The following is a 14,102-nucleotide window of genomic DNA, read 5'->3' on the forward strand; positions in this document are numbered from 1 at the left end:
TTGGTCCACTCCAATCCATTAGTTATTATTATTATTATTTTAAATCCTTTGAAAAGCATTGTGTCTAGTTCTTTTAACAATACATATATTAAAATATTTTTTTTTTCACTAATATAAAAAATCATATTACATTTTCTGAAACTAGATTTCTATGACCAACATAAGATTGATGTTTACAAATGTATACAAAAGTAATACAATTATTCCACCCATTCATTTTTAACTAGTATTTATTAATTATATTTTTTTAAAAAAAACTCGTATTAATAGAAAAATATATATTTATTGATGCTCATTCCATAGTATAAATTTAAGTGCCAATAGCATCCTAGAGGATATTGTATCTACCTTTAGCTACTTACATAATTACATTTTGGGTGATTTTGTGCTCACGGAATTTTTGCTCACAGTGCTCAGACTCCTCAATGCATGCCACATCAAGCATAGTAAGAGTAGTTTTGTAACTAAAAAGGGTAGTTCTGTTAATTGGGGATGCCATTCAATATAGACAGGCTCTTGTGATTGGTGGATCCCGGATTATGTGAGCAAAAAAAAAAATTCGGATTCATTGCTACACAATTTTTATTTTTAATAAATACTACCAGTCTCTATGATCTCATTTTAAAAGATTTTTTAGACATAAAGTAGTGAAGATGAATCCCAACCATTTCATTAGTTGCTTTCTACTTCCATTTCGAAACCCAGATCAGAAAAAATAAAATAATAAAACTAGAGGTGCCAAACACCTGCCAATCCATTTCCCCTAAAAAAAACTGTCTAAGAGAATAAGGTTTTGGCCCCAATTGATCCAGACTTGTCAATTGGTGGGTCATAGCAACGATCACTAAAGCAAAAATGGGGTGGAAATCAGACAATTCAAACAGTCTGATATATGTGCGCATTTCCTGAAGTGGAAACTTTTTCTCTCGACCCATCCAAACTCAAGCTCTACTCTAGAACGCATGATTAAAGTCAGTTGAGCAGTCTGATTATAGATATGCCTTTTATCCAAAAGGTGCCAACAATAATAATAATAATACAATCCAGTCCAGATTAACAAGTCATCAAACCAAATTTAAAAGAGAGCGAGTGTGGAAAATCAAACATTTTTTTTTTAAATATATATATGCCGCCAACAAAAATTTTATAGTTCGGATTGTAAATGAATAACAAGATCACTAATCAATCATTTAACTTCCTATCCGACATGACTTCATTTTTCTGAGATCTGATCTAGCTGGGTGTTGGTGTAATCCTTACATTGACCGATGTAATAAAGAGAAGAAAAACAAATTAATACGTCAGTAAGAATAAGGCCCACCACATCGAACACAAATTTTGGAGCAAATAAACCCCATACCTGCACCAAAATTAATCATCTTTAAATTAAATGCATGTGTTATTTATTTTGTGAGAATTAAACTGTATAATTACCATCAGATGCCGCCTTTGAATAGTGACACAGATTACTGTGAAAGTTGTTGTCATGGCAGTAATGAGTCCATACATCAGAAGTACCTGAAATAAAGAAGATAAAGATCAATCAGTCCATTAAAGGTCAAAGAAAAAGTCAACCATGATTTCTATTTACCCAAACTGTTTGGAATTGAAAGAGAAAAAAAAAACCTACATGATTGATTTCTTCTGAACATACAAGCCAAAAACTACAAAAAAATCACCTGTGATAATTTCACGAAAAGGATTTCCCTTCCTCGGCTACTCGTACGATTTGGATATCCAAAAACAACAAGAAATGGAAGGCTGAGAATGGGAAGGATGTGAGAGACACCAAAGGTATCTATCGAAAGAAGGATTGCTTGGCGAATGAGGTTGAATTCATCAAACCTGAAAATAAATCCAGGGTTTAAAATGTAATCTTAGTCTACTCCAAATCTGCTGAACTATACATAGAACATAATTTAGGGATGAGTATATAAACGGTTAAACCTAGTGATAATCCCATGCATAGGCTCCATTAAAATAATAAGAACATGGAAACTTTAATTCCCACTTACCCAATAAATGCAGCACCATATCGAAGGCCATCAAAAGTGCACCTGTGAAAATTTATCCAGGTTACAAGGAATTAACTAAAAGTGAGTAAACTACTGAGAAGAGATTTTGTACTATTCAAAGTAGAAGTCCTTTAAACATCAAGATGTACAGCTATCACAGAGGTGGACTTCTAAGCAAGTTGAACCAAACTTTAACTAAAATAACAACAAAAGCTTTAGCAAATACTGCAAAGCAATAATAGTATTGATAGAAAATCATTTAAATGGATCAGCTAGACAAATATTGCAGCCACACTAAATTGCTGCGTTGATCAGATGACGAGAACCAGACAGATGCTAAGAAGCTTAAGGACAGAATGAGAACACTAGAATCTCTAACGTAATAAGTTTTCTTTCAGAGACCATAACGATTTGAACATGAAAATGGTTAAGCTGAGGTTCATCTTAAATGACCAACTGAAAAATGGCTCAATCAGTGGAGCAAAAAACCCAAGGTCAAGGTCAAGGTCAAGCTTCTTACCAATGACCAGTGTAGAAAAATAGACATACGGCTAGAAGGCTCCATTGGGCCACAGGAAGAGGATCAGTGGCTAAAACTCCAACAGTTCCATCCTTGGTCTTCAGTTCCAATATCCCCGACCTTATTATGCACCATCCTGTAATAAGTAAATCTCATCAATACCACCAACTCATTTAAATAAGAAAATGCCCACTTTGAAATCCATCAAATTTAATGGCCAAATAAAATATTGTGGAACCAAATAGAATTCCACGAGCGACATGAGTAATATATGAAAATTAACAATAAAATTTTCGATTACAAATTGAATAATTTCAAATTCAAAAATGGAATATATGAACTGGAAAGGGACTGGTAATTTTGCAGATTATTGTAAGCAAAATACAAGACAAACAACTCATAAAAAGTACCTCCAATTACAGATGCTAAGGCAACCAAGGGACCTTGTCTTCCCAATAACATTATGATTGTTGAACTTGATGCAGATAACATGAATACTGTTTTAATAATTATATTTTCTATGTAATTTGATGTCTTCTTCTCTATCAACTGAGCAAATGTTGACAATGCCAGTAGTCCAAATCCAATAGCATAAATTATCCGTGGTACAAAATTTCTTTCAACACCTTCAAACACCGAAGGCACAGCTAGCATTTCACTTTCCAAGGCCCAATGCACTGCAATAAGTACATAACTTAATATCGTTCCAGCAATAACAAAATACTTTAAAACCCTCCAAGAATGATTGCCAGCAGCGCTCTTGTACAACAGGTATGCTAATACAATTAGAGCCAACATTGGTATGATCTCAGGAATAAACATCCAAATGGCATGGTCATTATCAATTCCAAGCATCCTCAGAGGAAATATGTTCATAAATATTGAAGCTTGCTTTGATAGCCCAATATCAGTGATAAATCTGAGAATGGAATTCAACAGAAGAAATGCAACTGCCTGCACACACAAACTAGAAAGACTTAGCATCACAGAGAAGAAAATGTCTCCTCTGTATCACTTTTTCTGTCAGGATAACATATTCAAAGATGTTTAGTTTCCAATAAGATTCTCCAAAAAGAAACATAACAAATAGATGAGGTAATAGAACTAACTTCAATTAACATCTTCTTCCTTGTGATAGAATACCGTAAATTGAGAATACCAGTTGTGCCCAAAAGAAAGTTTGCTACTTTTCCTTCCGCCACTGAAATCAAGAAAACAAAATTATAAGCAGAAAGAAACAAAATGCATTAGAGATGCGTAAAGAATGTACATTAGAGATAACATGAAACAGTGACAGAGAATGAGAACTCACAAATGTAACTATTTGAAAGAAAGCTGCATCCACGTACTGCCACCACAAAAAGCGCAGAAATGAACCTTAAAGAAATCCCATGATCACCAATGGAAGGAAAAGAACTCTGGCATAGCTTGTTTGCCCTCCAAATAGCAACAATATGAATGAAAAGTGAAAGTAGCAAAATACCCAGACCCACACCCATATTAGTTAAATCAAACTCAGTCCATTTGGAGCGGGCAAGCTCAGCAACACTTGCTAGGAAATTTGAATATGCATCAATCTTCTCACGGAGATCAGTTAATGAAGTATTACAGCTTCCACTGGGGAGCTCACTCTCAGATAAGAATAAATTCTTTACGCCATGTGACCAAATATCCTGTGCCTGAGCATACATGTTTTCTACATGCAACATGTCTTCAGAAGGAAACCCAATAACCGATGATGCTGAATAGGCATCAATATATCTTTTTACCTGCAAGAGCAAAATCAGTGTGAACAGAAGGTGATGCATAAAACAGAAAGTTATCGTTAATGAAGCAGGAGTGTTACAATTATAACTGAAATTTCTATCCAAAGTTACTTGACTCTAGTACATTTGCTGAAGTGGATCGTTATAAATTTTGAAGGTGTAAATTAGAATTAGTTCCCAAAAGGCCCAACTCTAGTTCTAAAGTTTTTGATTTTACATATCTCAAAACATTCCAGAGAACAAAATTTGAACAAAGTATTGGAGTTAATTTTGTTATCAAATTCTACAGCTATATGATAATAATAAAAAAAATCTTGTAAATGTAATGTAGTTACTTCTTTCTGTTGGTAAAGTGTGAAAAATTAACGTATGTGTGTCAGTGGTGGTGGTTGGGGGAGGAGGGGGCAGGGGGTTGTTGAACCCAAAAGCTTACGCAGAGAACACTAGTGAGAGAAGGCACTCAGGAGCAACAACAGGGAACAAAATCATTTGCTCAAGGAATCACGATTGTAGCATTTCAATCTGAGTTGAAGTGAGTATAGTCGACCCCTTGAATTATTCTGGCTAGCACACCAAGAGAACACCTCACTGAGTTGATCTTGTCTATCACAAAACCTTCAGTACCTGTCTTCAGATATTCTATTGTTTCTTTATTTCCAAACAACTATTTGCAGAGGGCAACAATCTGCGGGAAGTTGTTTAGGGAAACAAATATGCTATTGTTTCTTTCTTTTGAAACACAGATACCAGTACTACATGCTCTTGTCACTGTTGTTCCAATGCCGGGATGTTAAACCAAGGTAGTCAATGGAATGGGATGTCAGGCCAGGCTTCAGGATTTGGCCCTTTCAAGGGAGTGACTAAGGTTCCATCTATAAGCCCAAAAGCTAGATGTGAACTTTATTTTAGGGGCATTATCTAACTGAGAAACCGAGTGTCATTGGTCATTCTATGAGTGTGCCTCAGATGTGTGCCTTCGCTGCCATAGTAAGTTTGATTACTGAGGCCACTCCCACGATGCTGCTTGAAAGGTACATCAAACAGCCCAACTCTCCAAGGACTACAAATAATTTTATAGGATCTGGAACATTCGCCAGGATTTGTTGGCTATACAATATGTTTAGGTGTGTAGAAGATCAGATTAGGTTTTAGAAAAAAAGAGAAGAAGAAAAGAGTGGAGAAAGTGAGAGGAGTTGAACTTGACAATCTCACAATGAACCGTATAAATAAAATTAGAAAGCAAATGAAATTATACATATGCCCTTATGGCACATATATAAAATACCGATATATCTAACACTCCCCCTCAAATTGGAGAATATAAATCATATAATCCCAGCTTATTACACAGAAACAATGTCTTTGAGACACTTGTCTCAGTGGTGGACGATACGGAGACAACTCGGACTAGATTTCAAACCATGATTGGATCTTGGATTGTGTGTTTTCCATTGAGCCAGTTTTTGTGAGTCAAGAACGCAAGTAAATGTTTCCTCACATATTACCATAATAGCTCCAAAACCAATTCTATATGTCACAAAATAGGATCCTTTTCAAATCAAGCCTATCAAAACCCAAATCCACGATTCAGGCAAATATTTTATAGATCAGAACGGATCATACATTGAGACTGATTAAACCCATAAATAGAGAGCACCAGGTGCAACTTGGGCAAGCCAACCCATACATGAGGGAATACTAAGAATACTAAACATGTTTACAAACACTGTCAAAGTTCGTAGTAGGTAAAGAGAGCGGACATGAGATAGGACAGCTGATGAAATTGATCAACCTGAGAGGTAAATTGAAGATTTCAGAGCTTCAAAATGTGGATAGTGAGAGAGAGAGCACTGTAACTGTATTGAAGAATAAACAATACACTGAGGAGCTGAAATTGGAATGGGATTATGATAATGATGCTATGGATATTGCAATAAGTGGTAGTAGTGTTGAGGAGGAGAAAGAGAGGATGCTTGAAATCCTTGAACCTCACCAAAATCTCAGAATGCTAAGTATCAATGGCTACAATGGTGTAAGATTTCCAAGTTGGATTGGGCATCCATCATTTTCCAAACTGGTGGTCATTAATTTAACTAACTATAGATCATGTGAAACCCAACATCCCCCCCACCTATGCTCGGGCAGCTACTTTCACTCAAGAAACTTCGCATATGGGGAATGGATAAAGTAGGATATGTGGGCCTTGAGTTTTGTGTTGTTGTTGATGGCGTCAAGATTAGCTGTCTAATGAAAAGGTTTACAATTTTTTAAATCTTCTCTTTATTGTCAACCACCCTTCTTGATGGGGGTTCAGTTGCTGAAGATGTGCAAGTAGAGACCAAACTCATATTCTCACACATATGAGACAGTTTCAAATGACACAAATAATAAAATTATGATACTGTGGATCGTGGTGCACCATAGCAAATAGAACATTTTGATTGGATGGTTTGGATTAACTCAATTCTAAAGAGAGTGACTGTACTTTTGACCAGTTGTAACCCCCCCCCCCCCCCCCTCTGCTAAGTCAGCTAAGCCCAAGTCTGATCCTAACAAACTCAAGTCAAGTTCAAATTTATTTTTTGGTTTTATAAAATATTAAATTCATGCAATTTTTGAAAGTGATTGGAGTCGATTGATGCTATTTTTATCAAAATAGGGGTTCAATCTTTATGAAGTAGTAGATCAGTAAAATGACATATAGATAAGATAGGGTTAATAGATTACTTTTACCCATGAAACAAAAAATGTCTAAATAAATTAGCCGTACTGAAAAGTACAACAACGAAGGAACACAGAATCAAGTTCCTGTGATTTATTAGCACAGCTAATCCACCTAAGTATACAGAATCAAGTTCATGTGGTTCATTAGCACAGCTAATCCACCACTTGCACTAGTGGCTATAAATCAGAGTGCAAATCTACTGTCTATGAAACTACTTCAAACTCATGATTTTTAATTACCACCACTACCTCAAGATCACTACCGTCGATCCCGCACTTGAAGTATATGCATCTTCTAGTTGAGCACCAAAGCAGTATATGTCGAAGAGCATCAGATGCTTAAGTCAGATTTCTGATCTAGAAAGTATAAATAAAATCATCTTCTAAATTAATGTTTCCCTTGTTGTTGTTCTATTTTTTTAGATAATGCAAGGTATCACATATCCCCTTTGGTCACACACCCCAACACCACGTAAGTTTCCTTCTTATTTATAAATCTACATTCACTAAACCCTAATCTGGTAGTTTCCTTCACCGTTAATAATTTCAAATTTTACATAGTCAATTATGCACCTGGATCGTCAACCAAGCTAAGAAAATGGAATATTCCAACAAGTGGCTCTGAATCCATCCCATTGCAGATCATATCCTGTTTTTAAGTACCATTTCTATCCCACTCTTAATTTTTCGACATTCTTGGAAGAAATACATCACCCTGGCTTAATTTCGATCTTGAGGTAACGCATAATTTTAAGTACCATTTCTATCCCACCATTACTTTTTCGATGTTCTTCTCTGAATAAAATGTATAGTTTTCTTTGTTTATATTTAACAAATTATCATTTTCAAATGAAATAACAAAACTACTTCAAAAAAATGAGTTTGTAAGATCTAAATTTGAAGAATTTTTTAAAGATGCCATGTCACATATAAGTTTTGGGCCCACTAATATAATCTCTTAGTCCAAGTTTCGATGGACCCACCCATGAGCTCGAGATAAGTGTTTCTATATGAAACTGTCCAATCATGTACCACATTATTTATGGACTGAAGAAATCACACCAAATCTCAATACGGAGCTTTTCTTTTTCTTTTTATAAGAGTGCTGATTTTGTAACTCAACCTGACAGGGTAACTCAAAAATTCACTGACATGACAAGTGTTGGTGCAAGAACTGTAGATTTTTTTCCCTTGGGATACACAACTGCATACATTTTATGGGGATGTGCAGCCGTGTATCCCAAGGGAAAAATCTACGATTCTTGCTTGCACCTGCCCCATCAGTTGAGTTTTTGAGTCACCCTATCAGGTTGAGTTACAAAATCATTATACTTTTGATAATGTAGGGTACCCGACATCCCTTGTGGGACTAGTCCTTAGGTTGTAAGGCTATCACTTCCCAACGACTTGGTAAGCATATCAGCAAGTTGATATTCAGACTTGACATTCGTTGTGCCAATTTCACTACTCAGAAGCTTCTCACAAACAAAATGACATTTCACCTCGATATGCTTCGATCGCTCGTGAAACACAGGATTGGAAACTATATGCATGGCTGCCTGGTTATCACATAGAAAACTCATAGGTGTCTCTACTATGAAACTAATCTCCTAGAGAAAATGTCTCCACTATTGTTTGCCTTTGCTTTGGTTTCCCATGATACAAGAGTATCTATTATGAAGGTGCAATAACCTATGGTAGACCTCCTATCTGAGGGAGAATCGGACTAGCTACATCGTATATCCCTTAATCCGAGTATGATCATTAGGCTTGTACAACAAACCACGTCCTGCAAATCCCTTTAGGTACCTCATAATATGTTGAACAACTACCCAATGTGGCATCCTAGGTGCTTTCATAAACTGAATGACAATGCTAACAACATATGAGATGTATGCTCTTGTGATGGTGAGATAATTCAACATTCTAACAAACCTCCTGTATCTGCTTGTTGTTTAGCTATAAATTTCAACTTTTGATTCATGGGGGTACTCACTGATTTGGACCCAAGTAACCATGTCTCTTCTAACAAATCTATAACATACTTCCTCTGAGAGAGACTAATACCATGACTTGAACAAGACAACGAGGCACCTTAATACTAAGGAAATACCTCAATTTTCCCAAGTCCTTGGTATGAAATTGTTGTTGAAGATAAGACTTCAACCTTTGGATCCTATCAGCATAACTACCAGTCAAAACAATGTCATTAGCATAGACAATTAGCAAGACATACCCCTTTTCAGTTTTCTGATGGAAAACTGAATGATTTGTCTGACACTGTATCATCCCAAATGCAAGAACATCATCACTGAACTTACCAAACTATGTCTGTAGAGATTGCTTCAAACCATAGAGTGCTTTCCGAAGCTTATAAACTTTCCTAGTCTCCCCCTGAGCAATGACCCAAGGTAGTTGCTTCATATATCTTTCCTCATGTAAATCACCATGTCAGAATGCAATTTTAACGACTAATTGATATAATGGCCAATCAGACACAACAATTAATGCAATCAACACTCAAACCGAAGTAATTTTCGCAACTAGAGAGTAAGTCTTAGCATAGTCAACTCCAAAGTATGTGTATCTCTTAGCAACTAGCCGAGCTTTCAATCTGTCAACTATGCCATCGGAATAAAATTTAACAATGTAGACCTACCTACAACCAACAAAATATCCCATGAGGAAGAAAAATCAAAAATCAAATATCATTATGATGTAAAGCATCCATCTCGTCAACCATGGTTGTCCTCAATGAGATAAGGCATCCTGGAGATTCTTAGGAATAAAAACAGAAGACACAGTGGAGATTAAAGAAAACATTAAAGAAGACAACGAAACATAAGAAACAAAATTAGAGATAGGATGTCTAGTAAAACAATAACGGGTACATTTGAGAATAGCGATAAGTAATTCACTAGAAGATGAACATCCATTTCCTAAACAGAAGGAGGTACCAGTATAAGAGGTGGAGATAGATCTTCAGATGACAAATAAGTTGGTGTTGGCAATGCAGTAGTGATCCTCCTAGTAGTCCTCCTATGATAAACTCGAAGTTGTGTAGTAGGAATGAGTTCAGAAATAGGAACATGAACAGGTAAAGGAATATTCTCGAATGTAGCATCAACAGATAACCTAGTAGAGAAATATAGTGTAAACTTGAAAAATGTAACATCAGTTCAAACAAAATGTTTGCATAATGTGGGACCATAATACCAATAACCATTTTGGGTACGAGAGTTTCCAAGAAACACACATTTCAAACTCTTGGGATCTAACTTATCACAACCAAGACCCAAGTGATGAACAAAACAGACACACCAAAAAACACGGGGAAAATGAAAAATAAGACCTTAAGGAAATAAGATTTAATGTAGAGAAGTATCATCAAGGACAGTAGTAGGCATACGGTTGATGAGATAACAAACAATAAGCACAACATTACTCCAATAATATTCGGGAACCTTCATATGAAACATTAAAGCACAAGCAACCTCAATAAGGTGACTGTTTTTACGTTTAGCTACCCATTTTTTTGGAGGGTATGAACAAAAGATGATCAATGGATAATACCGCCAGACTGCAAATAAGTAGTATAATGACGTAGAAAAAATTCTTTTGCATTATCAGAAAGAAAATTGCAAAAAGTACCAAATTGGATTCGAATTTCCATATGAAACTTTTGAAATATATTAAACAACTCAGAACGATCCTTCATTAAAAATAACCAAATCATCCTTGAATAGTCATCCACAAAAATAACAAAATATTTAAAACTTAAATAAGAAGTAGTGGGTAAAGACCCCATACAACATAATGCACCAAACGAAAAGAGTTGGACTCTCTACGACTCACACTAAGTGGAAAACACAGTCGATGGTGTTTGTTAAACTAACACGTTTCACAACTAAGTGTGAAGTATTTATTTAAAGCAAAAAAGTAGATTTTGGAAAACACGAGGAAAAGGATGACCAAGTCGACAATGCCACTAAAAGGTGTTAGAAGATGAATGAAGAATTGCTAAGACAGTAACACTATTGAGAAGATACAAACCATCTACTTCACACCTGCCACCAATCATGTTCTTCGTCTTTAGATCGTAAAACACACAGTGAGAAGGGGAAAATGTTACTAAACAATCCAATTTCTTTGTAAATTGACTCACAGGAAGAAGACGAAATGAAAATTTAGGAACATAAAATACTAAGGGTAAAGAAAGATTAAGGTTGGGTTAGAAGTTCCTAATCCAACAACTTTTGAAAATGATCTAATTTAATGTTTTGACAAAAAGATGGAGAAAGAGATGATAACATGTGAAAATTACTTGTCATGTGATTTGATGCACCAAAATCAATGATTCAGGGCCTCATAGGTGATAATAAACAAGTGAATACCTTACCTGTCTGGGCTAAAGTAGTAGTAGCTGATGAGTTTGAGACTAGTTTATCATACTTCTCTCGAGAAAGGATAATGGATTCCTTCTCTATACTCTGATCAAATGAAATAGTAGGTTACACAACATCCTGAGCTGCACATAATGAGGCCTAAGAGACAACTGGTTTCCCATGAAAATCCTAACAAAAGTCAATAGTGTGCCCATTACTACGATAATGGGTAAACTTTCGGATTCCACAGCCTTCCCCTAAATCTCTACTATCACCTCTATTGGAAATAATCTAGTTGTAGTTGTTATTTAGATATAACTTTTATTTATTTCTGATTTGTAAGGGCATTTTTCTCTTTTGACTAATTTATTAATTTAAATTCATACCAAGCTCTCAAAAAGAGACTTGACAATTATTCTTCTAAAATTCTTCTTAATATCAAAGCCAAAGAATTTTGTCCCCTATCCTTGGTTCCCTTCCTTCTTCCTTGTTTTCTTCTCCTCTTTATTCACTAAACCCTGACCTCAAGTAGCTTCCTTAGACCTTCTCCCCTTCGGGGGTCTTTTATTTCTTTTTCTCTATTTCCTTTTATCGCATATTACGATAAGGATTTAATCACATGCTGTGATAATTTTTCTTCATTGTGTTATTACCCTACGTTAGGGTTTGTTCATCTAATTAAATTGTTTTGGTGTCTTGTGATAGCAACAATTGGACAGATTTCTGCTCTGCAACAACCCTATTGACAGATCTCTAACCTGCAACAGGAATTGGTAGTGTTGTTGGGAGGTATTCTGCCTTGCGACAAACCCCTTAGTAGTTTTTCTGCCCCACGACAGCAGTAGTTGTTGTTTAGGTTAGTCAGACTGCAACTAGGTTACTTTTCTAGGGTTATTATACCCCTGCGACAACAACAGATTTGTCTGACAGCAACTAAGTCAAATTTCTGGGATTGTGTTACCCCTGCGCCAGCAGCAGTGGCTGTGTAGAGACTCTTTTATGACCTAAGACATTGTTTGGGGCAGTGTTTGGTGCTGCCGACAGCAATATAAGTGATTTTTTGGGGTTGTGTTAGCCCTACGATAACTGCAGTTGCTGCAACAGTGTTTGGTGCTATCGATAGCAACTAAGGGTTTTTTCTGGAGTTGTGTTACCCCTATGACAACAACAATTGATGTTTAGGTGTACTACAACAACTAGGTGACTTTTTGGACTTGTGTTAACCTTGTGGCAGCAATTAGGTGGGTCTTTGGTGGTATACGACATTAACAGTCTCAGATTTGTGTTGTTGCCATTAATTTTTGTCTTTGTTGTTGCCTTTTAATAATACTACTACGGGAGATCTCCCTTCGATCCAAAGTTTTGTTGTTTATAGTGCATAATGACGACAACCTACAAGACCAAGGATTCCAACACAACTCTTGGGGCAAATTCTTCAGTCCAGTGCATAACCAATGCCCTACTAGATAGTCGGAATTTTCAGTCCTGGCCTCGGTCTGTACGACTTTACTTGGGTAGTAGAAAAAAATTTTGATGGCTTTTGGGAACCGTTGTTAAACCACTCCTCACTGATCCCAAATTTAAACAATGGGAGATCGATAACTGCACTATTTTTGGATGGCTATTTAATTCAAAGGAGCAGCAAATTTAAACTATGTTTATGTATTATGAAACTGTTCCATCTTTGTGATCAACCCTCACTCAGACATATGCTTATACTAGGAATGACTCGAGGATTTATGAGCTTTACCGAGACGTTACTCAGGCTACACAAGGAACACAGACTGTAGCTGATTATTTGGGTTTTCTTCAGTCCTATTGGGAGGAGCTCTCTCATTATGAGTCTATGGCTGAGTTATTTGCAGAAACAACCAGGTTTGTGGTTAAGAGGATTGCTTGACAACAGATATATCAGTTTCTTATGGATTTACGCCCTGAGTTTGAGGCACATAGGATCTAGATCCTTAATACCACTACTTTACCTCTTTTATTTGAGATAACTGTGACTATTGACAATGATGAGCATCGTTGTCGTATTGTTCCTTCTCAGACTCAGGTCCTTAGAATTCTTTCTACTCCAACTACAAATCAGATGACTTTAACAACCAACTTGAGTTTCTCCAACTCTCGTACCTCAGGATCTGGGAATCGTAATCGTGGCAGCCGTGGTCGTGGTAAAGGGAGTGGCCTTACTTTCAATCATTATGGGAAGGATGGTAATGAGAAGGCCCGTTGCTTTCAACTCTATCCTTATCTATTGTGTTCTCCTGCCACTCCAACTTTTGGACAGTTTACTCATGTGGCTATAATAGAGTCGTCATCCATTCTTCTCATTGATCCTCCTTCTTCACTTGGCACTAATGATTTGCAACTACAAACTCAGATTGCTATTATTGTTTGGGATCAAATTCATCCTCATACTCACTCATCTTCGACTGTAGCCTCAATTACTACGCCTCCAAGTCATCCTCTATTTTCCATATCACTCAGTCTGGCTTTGCTCCTTTGACATGAGTTATTGATTCTGGTGCCTCTAATCACATGACAGGTGAGTCTAGCCATTTTACTTCTTCTACTTTTCCCACCACGCATAAGAAGGTTCACTTTGCTAATGGATCTCTTACACTTATCCATAGCAAGGGTATCATCCATTTATCCTCTGGAATTTTCCTAGATTCTGTGCTTCATGTCC

At 36.4% G+C, this 14,102-nt stretch overlaps 1 protein-coding gene across 4 annotated transcripts in view; it reads right to left on the bottom strand.

Annotated features, from left to right (window-relative positions):
• Positions 1 to 1,092: 1,092 nt before the first annotated feature.
• Positions 1,093 to 14,102, bottom strand: part of LOC147396274 (Alkaline-phosphatase-like family protein) — a 30,998-nt gene continuing 17,988 nt past the window's right edge. For all 4 annotated transcript variants that reach the window (XM_086452491.1, XM_086452490.1, XM_086452489.1 and 1 more), the window contains 8 exons: positions 3,848 to 4,304; positions 3,645 to 3,736; positions 2,946 to 3,489; positions 2,536 to 2,671; positions 2,016 to 2,057; positions 1,680 to 1,845; positions 1,435 to 1,518; positions 1,093 to 1,360 (listed from right to left, as the gene is read on the bottom strand). In XM_086452491.1, coding sequence (XP_086308617.1) covers positions 1,214 to 1,360; positions 1,435 to 1,518; positions 1,680 to 1,845; positions 2,016 to 2,057; positions 2,536 to 2,671; positions 2,946 to 3,489; positions 3,645 to 3,736; positions 3,848 to 4,304 — 1,668 coding nt within the window. In that variant the 3' untranslated portion in view covers positions 1,093 to 1,213. The remainder of the gene's footprint in view (positions 1,361 to 1,434; positions 1,519 to 1,679; positions 1,846 to 2,015; positions 2,058 to 2,535; positions 2,672 to 2,945; positions 3,490 to 3,644; positions 3,737 to 3,847; positions 4,305 to 14,102) is intronic.

Source organism: Akebia trifoliata, chromosome 8 (genome assembly GCF_017979445.1).
Source record: "Akebia trifoliata isolate Shusen 1 chromosome 8, ASM1797944v1, whole genome shotgun sequence".
In the NCBI taxonomy this organism is placed as follows: Eukaryota; Viridiplantae; Streptophyta; class Magnoliopsida; order Ranunculales; family Lardizabalaceae; genus Akebia; species Akebia trifoliata.